At 42.4% G+C, this 19,723-nt stretch overlaps 1 protein-coding gene across 1 annotated transcript; it reads left to right on the top strand.

The window, feature by feature from the left end:
• The first annotated feature begins 1,186 nt into the window (after positions 1 to 1,186).
• On the top strand, positions 1,187 to 18,875 carry AMD1 (adenosylmethionine decarboxylase 1). Its single transcript, XM_085217473.1, has 9 exons — positions 1,187 to 1,675; positions 11,308 to 11,394; positions 13,149 to 13,275; positions 13,751 to 13,853; positions 14,642 to 14,684; positions 14,778 to 14,922; positions 15,896 to 15,988; positions 16,076 to 16,231; positions 16,743 to 18,875. Exons 1-9 carry the CDS (start codon positions 1,545 to 1,547, stop codon positions 16,881 to 16,883), a joined length of 1,026 nt encoding a protein of 341 aa, XP_085073599.1. The 5' UTR covers positions 1,187 to 1,544; the 3' UTR covers positions 16,884 to 18,875.
• Positions 18,876 to 19,723: the final 848 nt, after the last annotated feature.

Here is a 19,723-nt window from a genome sequence, read left to right as displayed (position 1 = left end):
ATTAGTGTGTGTGCAGATATGAAGATAGGAGGAAAAGTATTAAGAACAAGTGGGGTTTGTGGCTGGTCAGAGCTCACAACCTCTCATCCATGGTTTTCCTAAGCACTATAAACCCATAGAACTCACACAAAAAGTGGTCCTCCACTCCCCACCTGTAACTTCTCGTGCACGCCCAAGCTCTTATTTACGCCAGCACAAGTGTGCAGAAGCTGAGACACCAACAGGCTCGAGAAACCGATGCATGTTAAAAACGATCACGATGTAAAGCTATTAACTACGGTCAGAATTAAATCATTAGAGCTGATGCAGCCCGCTGCGCAGCCATGCCAGCGCTTGTACCGGCTCAGCGGAGGAGGCAGCAAGACGCAGCCGAGAGAAGACCACCTTTTCACGGCAGTGACTTCTTCGGGCCGGGTGCTTCCCGCCAGGCTGACTCACGCCGGTTGAGTCACTCTATGAGAGCCACCCTCTGGGGCCACCCCCTGAGCCCAACCTTGCCGTCCTGGCGCCTCTCGGCAGCGCCCATCCATCGGCCCTCCGCCCCCGCTGCCGGACGGAGCCCGCCGGAGCGGAACGGCTTTTTGCTCTCCGGCTGCTCGACCGCGGGGATTTCCTCGCGCTACGCAGCGTTATAACGCAGGGCTTATCGTAACGGTGTTGAAAACACGTTTTGAAGGACTGCACAGCCGCATGATTCGTTCCACACGGTGCCCGGCACGGCTGCCCGTCCCCAGCGGGCCCCGTCGCACGCCCGGGCGCTGAGGTAACTCCTCGCTTCCCTTCACGGCGCGGGGAGCAGCGACAGACGTCGCTTGGAGCGCCCCGAGGCTGCGCGGGCGTCCCTTTGCAGCGCTCCGCTGCTTCGGCTTCCCTTCCCCGGGTCTCCCGGCTCCGATCGCCCCCCGCCGTCCTCAGCTCGCTATCCCGCTTAGGGGCGGCGAGGGCCGGCCGGGCCCAGCCGCGGTACCGGGCGCTGCCTCAGCCCGAGCCCCAGCCCCGCGCTCCCGCTCCTCCAGGCTGAGCGGGCGGGCTGCAGTGGGTGGGGCAGCGAACCGGCATAGCCTTTGACGGGCGTTCCCCCCGTCCTGTCAGAAGCGAGGGAGAGCAGGCCCGAGAGGCGGCCGGCCAATGGCAGGCGCGCAGCCGCGCGGTGTGCCCCCGCGATCCGGCGAGCATATAAAGGCGGCGGAGTGCACACAGCCCCTCGCTTACACAGTATGGCCGGCGACATTAGCTAGCGCTCGCTCACCGCTCTTCTCTGTAACAGGGGAACACGGACTACAAGGAACCGCACCGCCTGCCCGCCCGCTCGGACTGTAACCCTCTCACATACGCTCACGCCGCGCTCGCCGCCGCGCATTCAGGGTGGCTTAAAAAAAAAAATCTTTTTTTTCTTTTTTTTTTTTCTAAATTAATATTGGAAAAAAAAAAAAAAGCCACAACAGCCCCAGAAGGTGAAGCCCGCCCGGGACGGAGCGGGAGCCGGGGGCGGCGGTGGGGTCGCCGTTAATTTCTGTGGTTGTTGGTTGCCGAGTTGTCTCACCATGAAGGAGAACGGTGCACACTTCTTCGAAGGGACCGAGAAGCTGCTGGAGGTGTGGTTCGCCCGGCAGCAGCCCGCGCCGCAGGAGCCGCACCAGAGCAAGGGGTCCGGCGACCTCCGCACCATACCCAGGTCCGGGAACGGCCGCGGGAGGGAGCGGGGAGAGCCGCCGTAACGGCCGCGGGAGGGAGGCGGGGAGGGATGAAGGGGAGGAGGGCAGCGGCCGGCGCGCACGCGGCCCGGGCGTGGTGGCGGCGGCGGCGCCGCGGGTAATGGCCGTGCGCGAGCGGACGGCGGTTGGTTCCGGGCCGCCGCGAGCGGGAGCCGTTGGTGGCGGCGGCCGCGCGCGCGCCCTGAGGGCGGCGGGCCTCGCCGCTTCCCCGTCCCTCTGACAGCGCGGGGCGCTGCCGGCGGCGGGCTGAGCGGAGGCGGGCCGGGGAAGGCCGCCCGCGGGGACGGAGCTCCGGCTGCCGTGAGGGAGGTGGGTCCCTCGCGGCCGGTCCCTCCGGCGGCCCCGTGGCGCGGTAGGCACGGAGGGAGGCGGGCGAGGGAGCGGAGGGGGGGGGGCTCCTCCCGCAGAAGTGTGGCCGGAGCCGCGGCTTACACGTGAGTTTCTTGGCGCTGCTCCCAGGCGCGCTGCCTCTCTCTTCTTTTTTTTTTTTTCTCCCCCATTGACAAGTTCAAGCCAATGAGAACTGGGCGCCGCGCAGGGGTGGGCCCCTGCCTGTCACCCAATGGGTATCTGAAGAATGTGCGCTTCTTTCACTGCCACCCAGCGAGGCAGGAAGAAAGGCCCGGGCTCGCACGGCTTCGGCTGCACACGTGCTCCCGAGTCGGCCTCGGGGCCAAGGGACGGCTTTCCTCCCGCTGCGGCTGAGCCGGGCCCTCGTTAATGCCGGGTCTGATGGTCACGGGGCGCCTTGTGAAAACCCCATCGGGCAGGGCGGGCGTCGGGAGGTTGTGCTGTACGGTACTTCATAAAGAGAGCTTCCTGGGTCGACTGGGATGCCTGTCCCTGTAATAAGAGGTCCAACTATAGAGCTGCTGAATATATTACTGTGGCACAAGCACCCTGGAAGTGTCAGAAAATGGCTGCAGCAAGCCTGAAATGAAAGCAAGATCTGCTTACTTGCCCTAGAATGGGCTCAGGACCATGTACAAGTTTGCAGGGAGAACAAGGTTTGCATGCAGATGTGATAGATTCACGTAATTGAAAATGCTGTTTTGTCTTTGGCATGTGAGGCAAATGCGAAGGCTCGCTTCTGTTAGGTCATTGTAGGTCTGGTAAAACTGAACTCGTGGGTTGGGATGGCACCCAGAGAATCTGGTGTTTGTGGTATATCCAGATCTGCTTGCATGTATTGCTGTTAGCCAGTGGTCTTTCTTCAGGATGCTCAGATGAGATGTTATGATGTGTTTAATGTATGGGATATGGTAATGAAGGCAGTATCTCCAGTCAAAGGTGCATACTCAGCTTGTGCTGTTTGTCTTTTCCTTTGTTTCAGCATTTCTCAGCAGATTCCCTTTGTAAATGTACTAGTAGAATTAGCTATCTAAAGGTCTGAATTGCTGGTGAGCAGATAACAGCCTCTCCTGAAATAATGGGCATCCTGTGTGCATGCACGTGTGTCTATGTCAGTAGCTCACAGCTACCAGAAGCTTCGTTTCTGCCATGATAGAAGCAGTGCAGCATAGATGTTTGCCTCTGTCCTGATGCTCTGAGGCAGTTTGTTCATGCAACTCTGACATATAAAGCTATTTAGACCTTTTTCTGAATAATGTGCTTAGCATGGAAATGATGAGATGTGATTATACATTTGTTATTACTTCAGAGGTATAGCAAATATAAAGTTTCAACTTGTACAGCTAATGTCCAGGCAACCCTGGAAGAGCAAATTCTAGCTGAAATTTTTGCAGATGATCTTAAATGTTATGTAGGCACTCCAGGAATTGGAGTGGAATTGACATGGAATTGGTATTGGAATTTACAGAACTTCTGGTTTAGAGATGGCATTCTGCAAATACTTTCTTCATTGACACATTCATGCTCCGTTTCATTTGTGATGTGAAGTTTCCATCTACAAACAAGCAAACCTGGTTTTTAAGGCTGCTTAATACAACTTAATGGAATGAAAGGCAAGTACTTGGGCAGCTCCTTCACAGTGTTTAGATATGGCCATAAAATCTTAATAGGGTAGATACAAACTGTTAACTATTGAACATGTGGCTTTTAACACAATTTCAGACTAGGGAGGGAGCTTTGAAGGCATTTGTGTTAACTGGGTCTTAATACAGGATGCTGATTGAAGCTGTCTACCTTTTTTGGTAGGAAGGTGTGACATCTGAGATGTGCTGTTAACCTGTGTTTAGGGATAACGATCAGTGATACTGTGTTGCTAGCATGAAACAAAGTCTTATTAACAATCTTCTTGAGAAATGTTGGCCCTAAGTTATTTTCACTACAGCTGATAGAGGCAAATGAGAAAATTCCAAATGCAGTGTACCCTGCTATGCTAATTCCAAAAAGGCAATTGAATAAGCTCGTTTGAACAGTTTGAAATCAAAGCTGAAACTGTAGAACAATAGCTAAATTAGAGTCAAGTTGCAAACCAGTTGAGCTTGCCTTTTGTATTGTACCTGCTTAGTAGTGAAATGTCAGCTATTCATCTACAGAATGACTAAGCTGGCGTTCAGAGCCAAAAATTTCCATGTTGTGTGCCCTTGCTAGGGATCAGATAGTTTGAAGTCTTTGGATATTACCAGCTGCTAAGACAAAGGTTCAAGAACTTGATAATGAAGAAGTTATGACATTTTTTTCTCCTCTGGGCAAGGCTGCTTTTTAGAGAATAATATGTACAGATGTGAAACTTATTGTTCTAATACCTTCAGTTAGAGTCCCAGCTGAAAACTAAAAGAAAATGGATTAACGTGGGCTTTAATTTGCGGAGGTGGGGGACTTTTTCTTTGTCTGATGAATTCTGCAAAAAGGTCCTGTCATTGAAATAATGACAAGCATCTGGAGATGCCTGCCCCACTCATCCTGAGAAATAGAATGAAGTTAACATTTTTGTGGCTTTGGTCATTTGTTACCTTGGTGCACGTTCTCACTGTGCTATGCAAAGCACGTCTATTAAAAATAGTCTTCAAGTATAAAAATGAGGTTTTGCTGAAAACATGATCACCATACTGTGAGTGGAATTCTGTGATGACTGAGTAGCGTTTTCACTGTCTCCACAGCAAAGAAAGCAGCTTATGCCTTCAACTGAGAGTGCAGCTAAGCCTCCGGGCTTCCTGTCTTGAATGCACACAAGTTTGAAGCCATAGGCTAAGGATTCTAGTATTTAGGAGTCCACCTCTCAAGCATTCAAAATTGAGATGATACTTATGAACCTTTAATTTAGTTATTTGTATATACTTGGACACAAGATAAGGAACTGGAGAAAGAGCAGTGCAGTAATGAACAATATGGGGTGATACTGATACCGTGAAATTCTCAGTCTATGCCAGATGAGAACTGCTAAGCAACAGCGAAGGCAAGCATCTGATGAAGTCCTGTAAGTACTTGCTTTGTACTACACCCTCTAGCCTGAGTCAACTCCCACAGTCCTGCAGAGCTTGGAAGTGTTATTGCATGTTCCTTCAAACAGCAAAGGTGCAGGAAGGCTGGGCTTGCGAGCCTCCTGTGCTTACTCTTGGGAGGCTCTGCACAGAAGTGTAGCACTACTGCCTGTGACATGTGATGTGGGCAGGGGAGGCAGGGTTGTGCAGGGAGGCAGGATACTGTCTCTGCTCTATGAGCTTATTTCACGTGGACATAAAAGATAATTGGAGAACTTTACCTAAGAATTCAGTCTTCTGCTATTGCAGACAAGTTCAAAATGGCAGATAAAACGTTTGCTTGTAACACTCAGTTAAAGAATAGCTTCACACAAAAGAAACAAGCCAAGCCCTTTTATGCTCACTGCTACTGACTGTGATTATGCTTGCAGAAAGCTAACACTTGAAGGCTGTTTGATATTTGCCTACCTTACTGCTGAAACTTCAGGATTTGGTTAGTTACTTCCTGTCATAAGCCCCTTCATAAACCTCTTTAAACTTGTGGCTACTGGTATGTTCTTAAAATGGCTTTCCTAATGACTATTCAGCCAGGAGAGCAGGAAGGCTTGATGCTTATGGCAGACAGTTGCTGCCTTACAGTGTGTTCCTTCTGGAGAAGGTTAGACTCAAACTTGCCTTAAACGTTGCATTCAAGACTTCTGCTGAAATCCTAATGTGCTGATCTGGGCTTACGCTTCCTGAAAAATCTTGAGTGTCAGGTATGTGTTATCCTTTGATATAACAGACAAATGCCCCTCAAATATCTCTGGAGGTGGTTTACAAAAGTCAGTGTTCCTTGTATACTGCTGTAGCAACAGTAATAAAGGACCTGTGACAGTAGCCATACACAGCCTTCAAAGCAGTATCTATGGTCTCCTTTTGTGCCATGGCTGGAATATCTTAGAGTCCTTAGGGAACTATTCTCTTTACTAGTTGGCTCAGGAGCTTCTAGCTAAAAGTGTGTGGTGGTATTGCTTGTGATGTAGGTATGACTTGCTATTCAGGTGATTGCCTTTCACTCAAGATTATGTGCATGTCCTTGGAAAGGTTTAAGGCTTAAGATAAGGGAAACGTATGGAATTTTTGTGTATCTGTTTTCAAAGCCATGTAGAGGGTGTGTGGGTCCTGTGTGCCCGACAGATACTGCAGAAGTGAAATTATCATGTTGGAAGTGCCTTGAGTATATATGATTCAAGGAAGTCTATATTCAACAGCAATCTATAGGCTAAATTATAATTTTAATAGGAAATAATTAACATGCATCTGTCATTCTGCTGGGGAAAAAACACATGCTTTAAAAAGCTTGTGATTTGAGTAGTTGGCATCTACTACTTGTATCTGTTTCAAAATAATTTTAAGTGATGTTGCAGCTCTGACACTGGCATTCAGTCAGCTTCTATGCTAACTGTGCATAGGTGGCTTGGATTGGGCATTACCTTTATCCACGGTCTGGATCAGGGTACTGATAGGATACTGCCTGCTGAACTGTGGTTTGTTAATGAGGTAAATATTTAGGAGGTAACAGGTGGGGGGAATGAAAGGTATTACTCCATAGCTCAATACTTGGTTTTAAACAAGATCTTAACAGTCAAGTACAAGGTAAAAGTGATTATTACTTTGATTGCTACACGCTTGTCAGTTGTCTTATTTTTAATGAATTGCTATGCAAGAGTGTGTATATATGTGTATGTGTATATATATATATATATATATATATACAACTGAAGCTGTCTTTAGAAGACTTGTTTTCCCAAAGAATTCCTGCCCTACTACAGAACAACTTTCACACAGTGCATCTGGGCTCCATGAGAAAGATGCTGAAAGGGCTGGGAAGGGTGCATGTTTGTGGAGGCTGCTGACTGTTTATGGGAACAAGTTGTTCACGAAGTTCACCTAAATCACTATTACTCCCTTCCTGGTTGGCCTTGAAACAGTCTGCTGATAGGGTAGGATGTAGGAGTAGATTGTTAAAATATATTTTTTTATATCTTCTGATAGTCAAGTAAAGAACAAGCAGCTTTCTATCACTTAAGCAGGGACAGTTGTTTTCGCTTGAGTACATGCTTTCATTTCGTTTGGTATTCTCTGGGCACATGCAGCCGTTTAAGATGCACGTTGCTTGCCTGTTGAAGAAGCTTCTTGACCTTCAGTGGGTGTCTGCTGTTTGATAATTAAGAGACAGGATTTTATCACTTTGGAATGGGTAGTACTAACTTTACATAACAATGAGTTGTTGGTCTCAGATGATTTTGTCACTTTGGAGTTCCAGTAGATGCAAGCCTGCTACAGGAGTCACTTGGCTACCAATGATATTCAAGTATTGTCTTCTAATATGCTTAGCTTCCTCATGGAGAGATCGGCTCCAAAGTGTCTGGTGTTGCCCTGATGGCTGTTTATGAGAAATATAGGAAATGGTAATGCAATCCTCATTTCCCCTTGAAAGGGGAATTTGGAGGAGCAGAAGCCCGTGATGGCATTTCATTGAAAATTAGTCTCTTGGGCTCTTGTTCAGTTGGAGGCTTTGCTTCATAGTTTAGTTTAATATGAAACAGGATGTAATATTCAAGTCTTTCACAGTTATTAACTTCAAGGTTTTTTGTTTGACAAAATACAATGACATTAAGTGTAATACATACACTGATAATATCAAAAGGCTATCTCTTAATTTTTGCTTCCATGGTAAGTGTATGGGGAAACATTGTCTCTTAGCTGAAACTCTTGAATAATTCTGCAGATTAAAGGAAGAGTTAAATTTAGTAAACCTTGACTATGCAGAACAAAGCAATCCTAAATGTTTTCTAGCTCTGCTTAAAACAATGAAAAACGTCAAATAAAAAGATCATCTTGTTTAATTATATAGAGATTATATAGAGATCAAAGCCAGCATGTTAGTGAGGTGGCCTTTCTGTAATTGCTTCCTGTGCTCAGCTTTAAAATGCATATAGATAAGGTGAGGATCTCCATAAAATTTCATGATGTGGCCAAATCTCATCCTGGCTGCTGCAACCCTTTGTTAGTTTGATGTATGTTTCTGGATCAAGATTGACATCTTGTGTATTTCTCAATTTGTTGTTTTTTTTTCTTTCTCAATGCTACCTTAATCAGAACAACTAAAAAACTCTCCATTAATTCCTGTAAAAGCTGAATGCACAGACACTTAGCACATGGTAAGCTGTGGTTTCTGTAGTTGGAGTACTGAAGAATAGAGCAAAGCTTTAATAGATTTTAAATAATGTTGTGCCACTGCAGTACCAAAATGCCAACTGTAGTGCTAATAACTTAAATAGGGACTTCCTTTGCATGGTTTGCTTTGGATTTAACACGCAACACTGTATTGGTGCTATTTTGATCCCTCATTGTTGTGCTCTTGAACCTTAGAATTGTTGCATCTTCCTCCACTAATATGACTGAGACTTAAGGAGTTATTTTCCTGAAATGGCCATTGCTGCAGTACAGTGATATTTAAAAAATTCTTATTTACATGCACAGTGCTGAGATTTTGAACCAGCTAAGAAGTCAGATTTATGCTTTGGCAGTGTCTGAGATAGTTGCAGGCCCGTTAATGCTCAGACAAGTACAAAATCTTATCTGTGGTAGTATACAAGTAGAATTATTGCAGCTTCAGGCAGTGTAAGAGATCTATGCCTCAGCTGTCACAAATGCTGTGTTAGACCTCTGAGTATTGTTTCATCAGGGGCAGATAGGACATAAACAGGAGTGCTGCTGGGATGATTTGGAGTTATTCTGCAGTAACAAATAAAATTAACACATCACCTAGTTCAGTTTACAAGAAGAGCATAGTAAAATGTTACAGGAAAGATAGTAAAGCTGGCAAACGTATGTGGGTATGCTGTAGCTTTAAGATGACTAAATCCTGAAGTCCTCTTCTCACCAAAATAGCCTGGTTGTCCAGGACCATATTAAAAAAGTTTGACATCAACAGTTTCACTCTTTGCATTTGCCATGTTGCTCAGAGATGAGAAGAGACTGGTTGCATTTTCATATGAACTTGAGTATCAGGAACACAGCCCAGAGTATGGCATAGAGTTTGTGTCCGTGCATTCAAAATGAGCTGATCAACTTGAGCTGCAGATTTGAGCAGTCTGTGCTGTCATCTCCAGTTGCTGAACAGAATTTCATCAAGGTTCAGTAACTGGAGTGGTAGGGGAAAATTCACTTTGAATATCTGGATCATTAAAAATTGGATTTCATAAAGTTAATCAGATGTGCACCTAATCATGAGAGATTTCAGGATGGAGAGGATTCTTTTAAATTCACTTCTCAGAGCTTCACTCCTACATAAAGGAAGGATACAGTCTGTAAGCTAAGCATGTTCTGGTTGACTTACACTGGTTTAGTGCAATGCAGACTTTAAAAGGGGAAAAAATCCTCAAGTAGCAAAGGTGCAGAATTCAGATCAGGAGGCATCCTCAAGTGAGGGGAAAAACAAGAGACATTTATTTACCGGGGTGCTTAGGAAGCAAAGAGCGTCTGCACTACAGCTGGGAGATGGGAGAACCTAAAACTTCAGCTTTGCATTGAAGTTTCACTCCAGCAAATTGACTTTTTTTCCCTTAAGGGGAAAGATTTGGAGCTGCTGGAACAACCCTGCTGCTAGAATTAACAGTGAGTGCTTTGTCCCGAAGTACAGCTATCAAGCTTTTGCAGTGCCAAAGGGAAAGAAGGTCTGACCCCTGAGGATTAGGCTGGCAGTCACAGGGACAGCTGAGCTCATCTGGGAGCTTGTGTGGTGACTGGAAGAAAATGGTGTTTCCTTCTGTCTCCCAGCTGTGAAGTTATCTACCCTTTACCAGCTGGTAAAAAAGGGTTTTAGCTCTCATAGTTGCTTCAGCTTGGCTAGTAAATTCCTTGGCTCAAAACAGGTCCAAGCAGGAGCCAGCACAAACCTACAGTTGGAATATGCTGTGGGAAGGGAGAAATGGGAAGCTGTGACAGACTTGTAATTTTGTGACCTTGTGAAGTTGTATGTCCCATAGCAAATTTTACTGCTGTATTGGGTTCTACTAATAGATACAAGACTGAAGTGACAGTAGTTGAGGGTTTTTTTTTTTTTGCAAGTCTGTAACTTTTCACAAGTGCTTGGAAGTTTTTTTTTGCTTCATTTGTGCCTTCTGAATTTTCATTTTGCTAGTAGAATTTCTCTAGTAGAGAGAAATTCTAGTAGAATGAATAATGACAGTCAAGAATTGAAATACTAAATATATACCATCATAGTGAAATCTAGCAGATGCTGAATCTACATAATCTTCTAGAAGTAGAAGGAATTCTATTATCCAGATCGATCAAAGAGGAGTTCAGGCCATTAAGATGTATTATTTCTTAGGGCTGATTTTCAATAAAATTATGAACTTGATTCCAAGTTGAACAGATATAATGTATGATAATACATGATTGTCTTAATGATAATGTACTGCTGTGTTGCTCTGGTTACCAGTGGCTCCTGGAATTGAAATTATGTGAAGATTCAACTTAAAGCATACATTGTTATAACATTGAATTTTCTCCTTTTCCTACGTGGAGGATGTAATGTTTAACTTGCTGTAGCAGAAATGCTAAGTCATGGCCAGAAACAGTGATTGAGCACCTGGTGGAAGGCAGAGCCAACCCAGGGGAGCTCAGGTACATGCAGTGCACCTGACTGACCGGAAGGGGTGGAGCCAGGATCCACCTCCTTGCAGACATCGTTTAAGGACTGGCAATGGAGGTGAAGGTATCTTGCTGGAGATCCCTGCCTACCTGAGGCTTTCCAAAGATAAGCAGCTCTTTTCCTTCATTTCTGAACTCATGGCTGCTGCATTTGGGCTTGTTCTCATTTACTGTAGCCAAAGACTTTGCTACCCTGCTATTATCATCCCATTATAGCATTACACCTGCCTTGTTAGAGTCTTGGCACTGTTGTTTGATAGTTGCACCCATGCAGCAGATTATTCTAATGGTTCCTGTGGAAAACTCAAATTTTGCCATTGAGAGCTAAGAATTGAATAGCGTTTCTGTTGGGTTCGTGGCTCTTACATGAAGAGGTGTTGCATCTACAAGCATGAAAGAAGACAATAACAGTTACAATCCTTTTTGTGATGCATTTTTAATCTGGTGTTCCAGAAAGCATCAGTTTAACCTGTTTTGACTCTGTTGTAATTTCCTTACAGGATTGAGTGGGACAAACTTCTGGAGAATGTGCATTGTTTGATCATAAGTGTGACAAAAACTGACAAGCAGGAAGCTTATGTACTCAGGTAAGCCTATTATAGCTGCTTCTTAGGGAGCCCAATGGGTAAAAATGTTAAAGCTGTTGTATGGGAAATGTTTGGCTGATAATCCAATCTTGGGTTAAGATCCTGTCATTAACAGCTAAAATTTGCAAGGGCATGCTAATTGTAGTACTATCATGCTTCTTTTCAGTAACAGGAGGAATGTTTTCATGATTAAGTGATTAGTTTTTACTTGCTGTGGCATTTCTGCACCTGATGATAGAATTTTTGTCCTGGGATAAATAAGTTTCCTCCAATTAAAAATCTACTCAAATTTTAGGAACACTTCAGCGAAACAGCATGTGTAAGTGTTAGTTTTAGGTCAACAAAAACTATCAATGAATTGGTTTTAAAGACAGATAATACATTACCATAAAGAATACTTTTAAAAATGCATCTTTTTAAAATCCTTGACCTTGCACAGCAGTTGGCCTTTTGCCATATGTTTTTCATCTTGAAAATACTTTCATGCTTTTTTCTGTATGTACTTGTCAGACACACTGACATTCTCTGCTTTGCTTCAGATTACAAAATCTGAAACTTTTGTACTCTGAAAGGCTATCTGGAAAGGAAGGTTGGGTTAAGAGAAAACTAGTAAAAAACTGCTCAAGTCGTCTTCAAGCTCTTATTTGCTGAGAAAGTACTTGCTATACACTTTAAGTGTTCTGGATGTAGTATCAATGCTAATCTTCAGTTCGGTGGGCTTGTACTTCTGTATCTGACTTAAAGAAGTCAGCAGTATGTAAACTTTATCTTCTGCATAAAGCATATTACAGAACTGTGGTTATAACCTGTGATTTCTGTGGACAGGTGCTGATTAATCACTTTCTGATTGTCAGATATCTTAGAAGATGCAGCCAGACATAGTATTAATTTCTGTAAAGATTTTGCTTCTCTCTGGGCTGACTTTTTGATAGCTTTATTTCAGCTGAGGTCAGATTTTTGAAGTTTGACTCCATTCTGCATCTGGATTAAGAATCACAGAATGGCCAGGGTTGGAAGGGACCTCAAGGATCATGAATCTCCAACCCCCTGCCACAGGCAGGGCCACCAACCTCCCCATTTAATACTAGACCAGGTTGTCCAGGGCCCCATCCAATCTGGCCTTGAACACTTCTAGGGACGGGGCATCCACAGCCTCTCTGGGCAGCCTGTTCCAGCACCTCACCACTCTCTCTGTAAAGAACTTCCCCCTGACATCCAACCTAAGTCTTCCCTCCCTCAACTTAAAATCATTTCCCTTTGTCCTGCAGTTATCAACCCTTTCAAAGAGTTGATTCCCCTCCTGTTGGTAGGCTCCCTTTAGGATATGAAAGGCTGCAATGAGGTCACCCCGCAGCCTTCTTTTCTCCAAGATGAACAAGTCCAGCTCCCTCAGCCTGTCTTTGTAGAGAGGTGCTCCAGTCCCCTGATCATCTTCATGGCTTGTTTGTTGTGTACCTGCTTCTCAGCACCTGTGTTTCTTGAGTAGACTGAGGACAAGTAATGCATGTAGCTCTCTTCCTGCAGGGCAGTAGCTGTATAATATAATGCAGCTAGAGCAAGTAATGGTTTTAGGTAATCATAACAACTCTCATGTCTTTGCTAAACTCTACTGATTTGATCAATATGCCAAGCATGTCTTGTATACTGAATGTTCATTTGCAGTAATGCATGTGGTTGGGATAGGAACTGAGACCTAACCCTTCTCTCCTGCTTTGTGTTAAGTGTTTAATCTATTTTTCTCATCATTTTTACAGTGAGAGTAGCATGTTTGTCTCCAAGAGACGTTTCATTTTGAAGACGTGTGGTACCACCCTCTTACTGCAAGCACTGGTTCCCCTGTTGGAGCTTGCTAGGGAGTACAGTGGGTTTGACTCAATTCAGGTAAAGTGCTAAAAATGCATCTCCCTTAAAACAGACAGCAAGCTTTTTATTAGCATTTCAAATTCGTTTTGTATTTTTTTTTCTTATTTCAAATATTTCTTAGTTGTTTGCTTCCTAGAATACGTTATATGACTGTTTGCTCTGCTATGGAATTTAGCCTTCTATTTGCCTTTTAAAGATCTCTGCCTTATAAATGCTACTGTGCTGAGTTAAGGTTACTTAGAGGCGAAGAACTTCCATGCCTATATAGTAAGTGCTGAAATAATTGAATTTTTTTTGTGGAAAACCAGTTCAGAAGTCAGCTCTCTCCTGTAGCTTACTAATCAAGCTAGGAATAAACAAATGTCTAGCAGCATTTTTGATGTGGAGAAGTCATGCCTTGTGAAAGCTTATATTAAATTTTCTAAATCGCTTCTAGGTTTTAAGTTGTAGGCAGATGTATTTGATATCTAACATATGCTTATATTTTTTTCAGAGCTTCTTTTATTCACGTAAGAATTTCATGAAGCCTTCCCACCAGGAGTACCCACACAGGAATTTCCAGGAAGAAGTGGAGTTTCTTAATGAAATTTTCCCAAGTAAGCATATGAAACTACAGTAAGGTTGCACAGCTTGTGTAAAGTGTTGATTATGAAGTGAGAAGCAACAAGTGGTGTGATAATACATAGACTTTTGAAGCCATTCATTTAGCAGATCTTGCAGTTCTGCAGCTGGCACAAGCTTCAACAGCATACAGATAAAAAAGCTGTAAAGAATTTCCCAATACTCACTAAAATCAAACTTGAAATCTCTTAAGCTTGACACATAGCACCTTCTATTAACTGTGATGATAATTCAGCAATAGAGTAAATAAATCTGCAAAATCCAGCTCTCAGACTCCAAAAGCCTCACTGCAAAGTTAGAGTAGTAATGTAACAACCAATACAGTGAAGAAAAGTGTAAGTTGTTCTGAATAGTCACTGTACTGCATTAAAGATTTAATTTGAGCATTTTATTAAGTGAAATCTAAAGCCTGGAACTTTGATTTTTAAATATTGGCAGAAAAGGTGTTTTTTTTTTTTGAGACAACATGGAAGCTGTAGTACTGAGTGTTTAGCAAATAGAAACACAGAAATCTTGCATATCTGTATGTGCACAGTCAAAGCTAGAAGCAGGCTCCATACTGGGGTGCTCTGACTACCTGAAGGAGCCTGTTTTTCTGGCTGTTGGCTTAATGCTTCTGAAGTTAAATGCCTACTTATTTAATACAGATGTTAGCTGTATCAGTGACTTGGTGTGTTGTGAGAGACACTATCCTGAAGTGAGGCCAGTAGTATGTAAGCTACCTGCTGTGGTATGTTAACTGGAGCCTTTTTGTCTTAACTAGATGGAGCAGCTTATTGCATGGGACGTATGAATTCTGATTGCTGGTATGTATTACAAGAACTTGAATATCTTTGGGGCTGACAGCTGAACTTGGTGCTGATAATACTGATTACATAAGTGATTTGTATCATACACAGGTACCTGTACACCCTGGATTTCCCAGAGAGTCGGATATCCAATCAGCCTGATCAGACACTGGAAATTCTGATGAGTGAGCTTGACCCAGTAGTGATGGACCAGTTCTACATGAAAGATGGTGTTACTGCAAATGATGTCACTCGTGTATGTTTGCTTGAAAACTAAATACTTCAGGGGTGGTTGAAATTAGGCAATGCTTTACTTGTATTTATAAGCTTTATTTTATGTTGGGGAAAAGTCTTAAAAAAAATCAGATTAATGTTCTGGAGCTTTGGTGTTGTGGTCAAATGGGTTTAACTCTGTAATTTGTCCTCACTTTAATCTATGGAAAAGAGCAATTTGCAATGCTTTGGGTGACTGGAAGTTTCCTCCTCTGGAGGATGGAGAAATAGGCATAGAAATGCAATTGAGTAGAATGGAGATGACAAGAAGTAAGACTTAAGCTGAAGATAATTAATAGTATAGGTATCTAGCTATTAAAATTACAGATAAATCACAAAGCCCTTTGGGTGGTTTAGAGTATAGCAGTGGGGGAGAGGTTAAGGTCCAAGCATAACCTTGATGGCTTTGCCTCCTTTCCTTGATTCTTTTTTTTTTCCCAAATGAGTAACTCCTGTGATGTGAACAAATTTCACTGATAAAATACACCAACTTTATCTTATTTTCTGCTCTTAAGTTTTGATTCTCACTACTATATTTGCTGTAGAAATTTTTCTGTGGTTCAAGTACTGTGAGGGGAATCCCTTGGATTCTGCTTTATTCGTGGAGTAGAAGGAAGTACATTCATACTCTAGAGTAAATATCTCCACAAACTGAAGGCTGTTTACTGGTTGACTAGGTGCTCCAGTTGCAGATGCACTTATGTGCTGTAATACAAAGTTGCTCCCTCTTGCTGCTATGCAGTTTGGTTCTGTAAGTGCCAAAGTATGCAATAGCTTGTATGCAGCTCAGCGCTCATCAGATAAGTGACAAGATGGAAAGCAAGGTTATCTACAGTGGTACATAATATCAAATTGATCTGTTATTGGAAGAATTCTGGTGTCCTGTTCCTAAATTAATATTTGTTCTGAGCTAAATGAACGAACTTAGAGATGTGTGATTTCAACTTCTCTTTCAGATGAGTGGAATTCGTGACCTGATACCAGGTTCTGTTATTGATGCTACAATGTTCAATCCTTGTGGGTATTCAATGAATGGGATGAAATCGGATGTAAGTTTCTCACTTGCTTACCTTAATACAAATTTTTTAGTTTTACTTATTTTGTGATAATAACCTTTTCTTTTCTTTTTTTTCCAGGGAACTTACTGGACTATTCACATCACTCCAGAACCAGAATTCTCTTACGTTAGTTTTGAAACAAACATAAGTCAGACTTCTTATGATGACCTGATTAGAAAAGTTGTAGAGGTTTTCAAGCCAGGAAAATTTGTAACAACCCTCTTTGTTAATCAGGTGAGTCCCCATGCAATAGCTTGTTAGCTGCTGCAATGCAGATAGACACAAAACACAATGCTGGAGATGTTTTTACTGGGGCACTAGTGTTTTCTAGTCTGCCTCTACATTCGTGTGGTAGTTTACTTACAAAGTTGAAGTACTTTTCAGTATTGCTTTGGCATGCACTAAATTTGATCTCCAGAAAACTTGCATTTTAAGACAAGGCAGTTCAAATTTAGTATTCTGGTGACTTCATGTGGAGATCCATATAGGCATAACTTGCACTTTTCTGAATTTGGCTACAGCCTTCCATTGTAAAAGTGCTGATGGTGATGCTGCCAGCAAATGACTCATGAATGAACATTACCCTACATAAAGAGAAGAATCATTGCTTGGGACTAAAACTTTAAGCAGCCATCATGCAAGAGTTTAAAACATGTTAGATGTCACAAGAACTACTAAATACATATTGTGCCAGTCTCTCTCTTAATGCTAAGTGTAAAAGTGAACTTCACTTTTTGTTTTTTAGAGCTCTAAATGTCGCACAGTGTTTTCTTCCGCTCAGAAGATTGAAGGGTTTAAACGTCTTGATCACCAGATTGCTCAATTCAGTGATTACAATTTTGTTTTTACCAGTTTTACGAAGAATCGCCAGCAACAGCACAGTTGATTAAGAATGAAGAAAAAGCGCAAAAAGAGATCCCATAGAGAAGGTGGTGGTTGCTTTCTAGTTAATGATTCAGGGGGCCATGCTTTCCACTGCCACCACCTTGTAGCTGTGGAAAGCCCTAGGTGTAATCATAGTATAACCATTTTGAATTGTATACATTATTATATCAAGGAGTTAGATATCTTGCATGAATGCTCTCTTCTGTGTTTAGGTACTCTATGCCACTCTTGCTGTGAAATTGAAGTGCATGTAGAAAAATCTTACTGTATGAAACATAACAACATTTGTAAAAATGATTCAGATAGAACTACACACAGTATAGTTTTTCTCCAGGTATCGCCAAAAATTTCCCACAGACAAGGCTTTCGTCCTCATTAGGCTTCAGCCTCAACCTACTCACTGGGACAGTTCTTTGTTAAATTGTCATTGATTTTTTTTTTTCATCTATGTTGTGACTTCAGTCTAAAATGATTTTTGACAAGCTTGTATGATTTCTAATGAAACTGATTCCTAAGTAACACTTTTGTGTTTGAAGAAAGTTCTTAAAAACAGTTACAAATTGTTTTGCTACTTACTACAGGTGGTGGTTGTCTTATTTTTACATCAGACTGACTTTTCATGCTCTAAATTTATAGGAATCTGTTCAGCTATACTGTAGCACTGGGCTAATGCACTGGTCTTTCACCTCTAGATATTTGGGTACAGGTACTAATGCAGGTTGAACTTTGTCTTAGCTTAATGCTGGTATTTATCTGTCCACATCCCTAAGCTGTCACATTGCTACACAATGGCAGAGTTTGGAAAAGGTCAGACTTGATGGGGGAGAGCTGAGTCAGGATCCAAGTGCTTTGGCATAGTTGTGTGACAGCTTTGCAAAGTGCAAGTTCGTATTGGCACCAGACATCTTCTTTCCTAATCACCAGTTACGATTAAGAAGCTGGTGCTCTTGAGCACTGGCAGGAAGACCTAGCTAAGGAGTGGGATTTGCCAGGCTGGTGTGTTGATTGGTTTGGGTTATTCTCAGTAAAACTTCCAAGTTACCACTTTTAACTGTAAAGAGTGCTTCTACACTAGTCCAGTGTCACTTCATTTTGTTGTTCCGAAAGCAAAGCTAATGCTTCTATCTTGTGACAGTCCTGTGACATTGTTGTGCACGTGACTTATGTTGTACTTGAGTGTTGTGACCTCATCTGTTTTTTCCTCCTAATTTCTATGGTGTTCCTCTTACTGTGACTTGAGGGCATTCAGTGAAGGCATAGAACAAGAACTGTCTGCCACACCTGGACAGAAGTGAACGCTATTCATAGAACATGAATAAGTGTGTAATTCAAAGTCACATTAATGGGTATTGACTAAACTGCAGACTTTAAAAAGCTGGGAGACTTTCAGCTATGTTTGCAAATACTAGGATCTTAACAGCTGTAAGACCAGCACATTAATTAAGAAATTGGGTTTTTCTTTCCTCTTCTCCTTGCAATGTTTTGACTTTCTGGTTTGATGCAATGGTTTTTTTTTTTGTTCCTTCCGTATTTATAAATGAAGCAGTTTTTTAGTGCTTCTAAACTGAAGTCTGCTTGGTTAGAAATCAAGTGGTTGGAACACTCAATTTTTTAAGTGTATTGTTGATGTTCTTTACCGATGTTATCAAGTACATGCTGTAAATGGCACTAATGCTTCTTGGTGTTAATACTGAGGACCAATATTTCAGTGGTTTTTGTTAACTGTTGTCCCAGCTGATCTGACATCTGGCTTGAGGTCCTTCAAATAGTCTGAAGATCCCTTTTCAAGTAATACTGAAATACACATTTTATAAATAGAAGCATAAGCCTCGGCTATAAAAATGAAAGCTGTTGAATGGATTATTGAGACTATCTGGGGTGATCAGGATGGGGAGGAGTATGGTGTTCATAATTTCTGTGGTGTTAGACTTTGATCATTTAAAAATATCTGTACCACAACTTTATGCTTCAATAAAAGTTTGCTTAAATTGTTTGTAGTGATGATCCAGCAGTTCTGCCCCATGTGCTTGCATGCTTCTTGGTACCAATTGGTTTAATTTTGAAATAGATTTATGTATTCATTATCCTGAATTACTTGACTAAGTTCACTTTGCCTTTGTAGGGTGGATGCCTTCCGGTTGTTTTTTCAGTTTAAGCTACCAGCTTAAAATGAGGTAGTATATCCAGGGAAGCCAAATGAAAGTGTTAAGCTGCTCTTGAGGCTAAAAATGCCTACATGAATACAAAAATTTGAGATTCGTCATAATCAAATCTGTATTTTTTTTTCCTAGGCATTAAATATTTAAAATATTGCTCTGATTTAAGCCAACTCTTGCTTCTGCTGGTTTTATGTAACAAACCTTGGTGTGTATTTATTGTACTTAAGCTTAGACTGACTTTGAGAGTTCAAGGTGAAACTTGCCTCTTAAGATGAAGTAGGCACATACTAATCCGGATAGCAAACTAGATGGGGAAACTGGTGGTTGCCAGTCTTATTGCTAAGCAGAGGCAACAAGCATCAGTGGAACTTCCAGATTTTGTGTGAGCAGTTCTGTAGAAATAGCAGTTTCACTTTTGCCTTACAGAGATTTAGCAATGCCGATACCCGTAACAACTGCCTTAATAGAGAATACCTGTGCGAGCAGTGATGGCCTCAGAACCTTTGAATTGTTCATGTCTGAATATAGTATTCATATGTCACCCAGAACCTGTGCTGTCGTGCCAGATTTCTCTAATTGTGCTTCGAATATGGAATGGTAACTTCACAAGTTATTCTTGAGTGTTCAACGCTGTTTAAAATGCATAACTAAGCCTCTTGAATTAAAAGAAGAGAATCCAGGT

This window comes from Meleagris gallopavo, chromosome 2 (genome assembly GCF_905368555.1).
Source record: "Meleagris gallopavo chromosome 2, MGAL_WU_HG_1.1, whole genome shotgun sequence".
NCBI classification, from domain to species: domain Eukaryota; kingdom Metazoa; phylum Chordata; class Aves; order Galliformes; family Phasianidae; genus Meleagris; species Meleagris gallopavo.
The sequence above is the reverse complement of the archived record's forward strand: the minus strand, read 5'-3'. Positions and strand labels throughout refer to the sequence as shown.

Bases quoted from the DNA above. Each gene is read 5' to 3' on its own strand.
- AMD1 (XM_085217473.1), top strand. From the start codon at position 1,545: ATGAAGGAGAACGGTGCACACTTCTTCGAAGGGACCGAGAAGCTGCTG. The intron at 14,923-15,895 runs GTATGTTTGCTT...CTTCTCTTTCAG, and splicing joins CTGCAAATGATGTCACTCGT to ATGAGTGGAATTCGTGACCT. The intron at 16,232-16,742 runs GTGAGTCCCCAT...TTTGTTTTTTAG, and splicing joins CAACCCTCTTTGTTAATCAG to AGCTCTAAATGTCGCACAGT.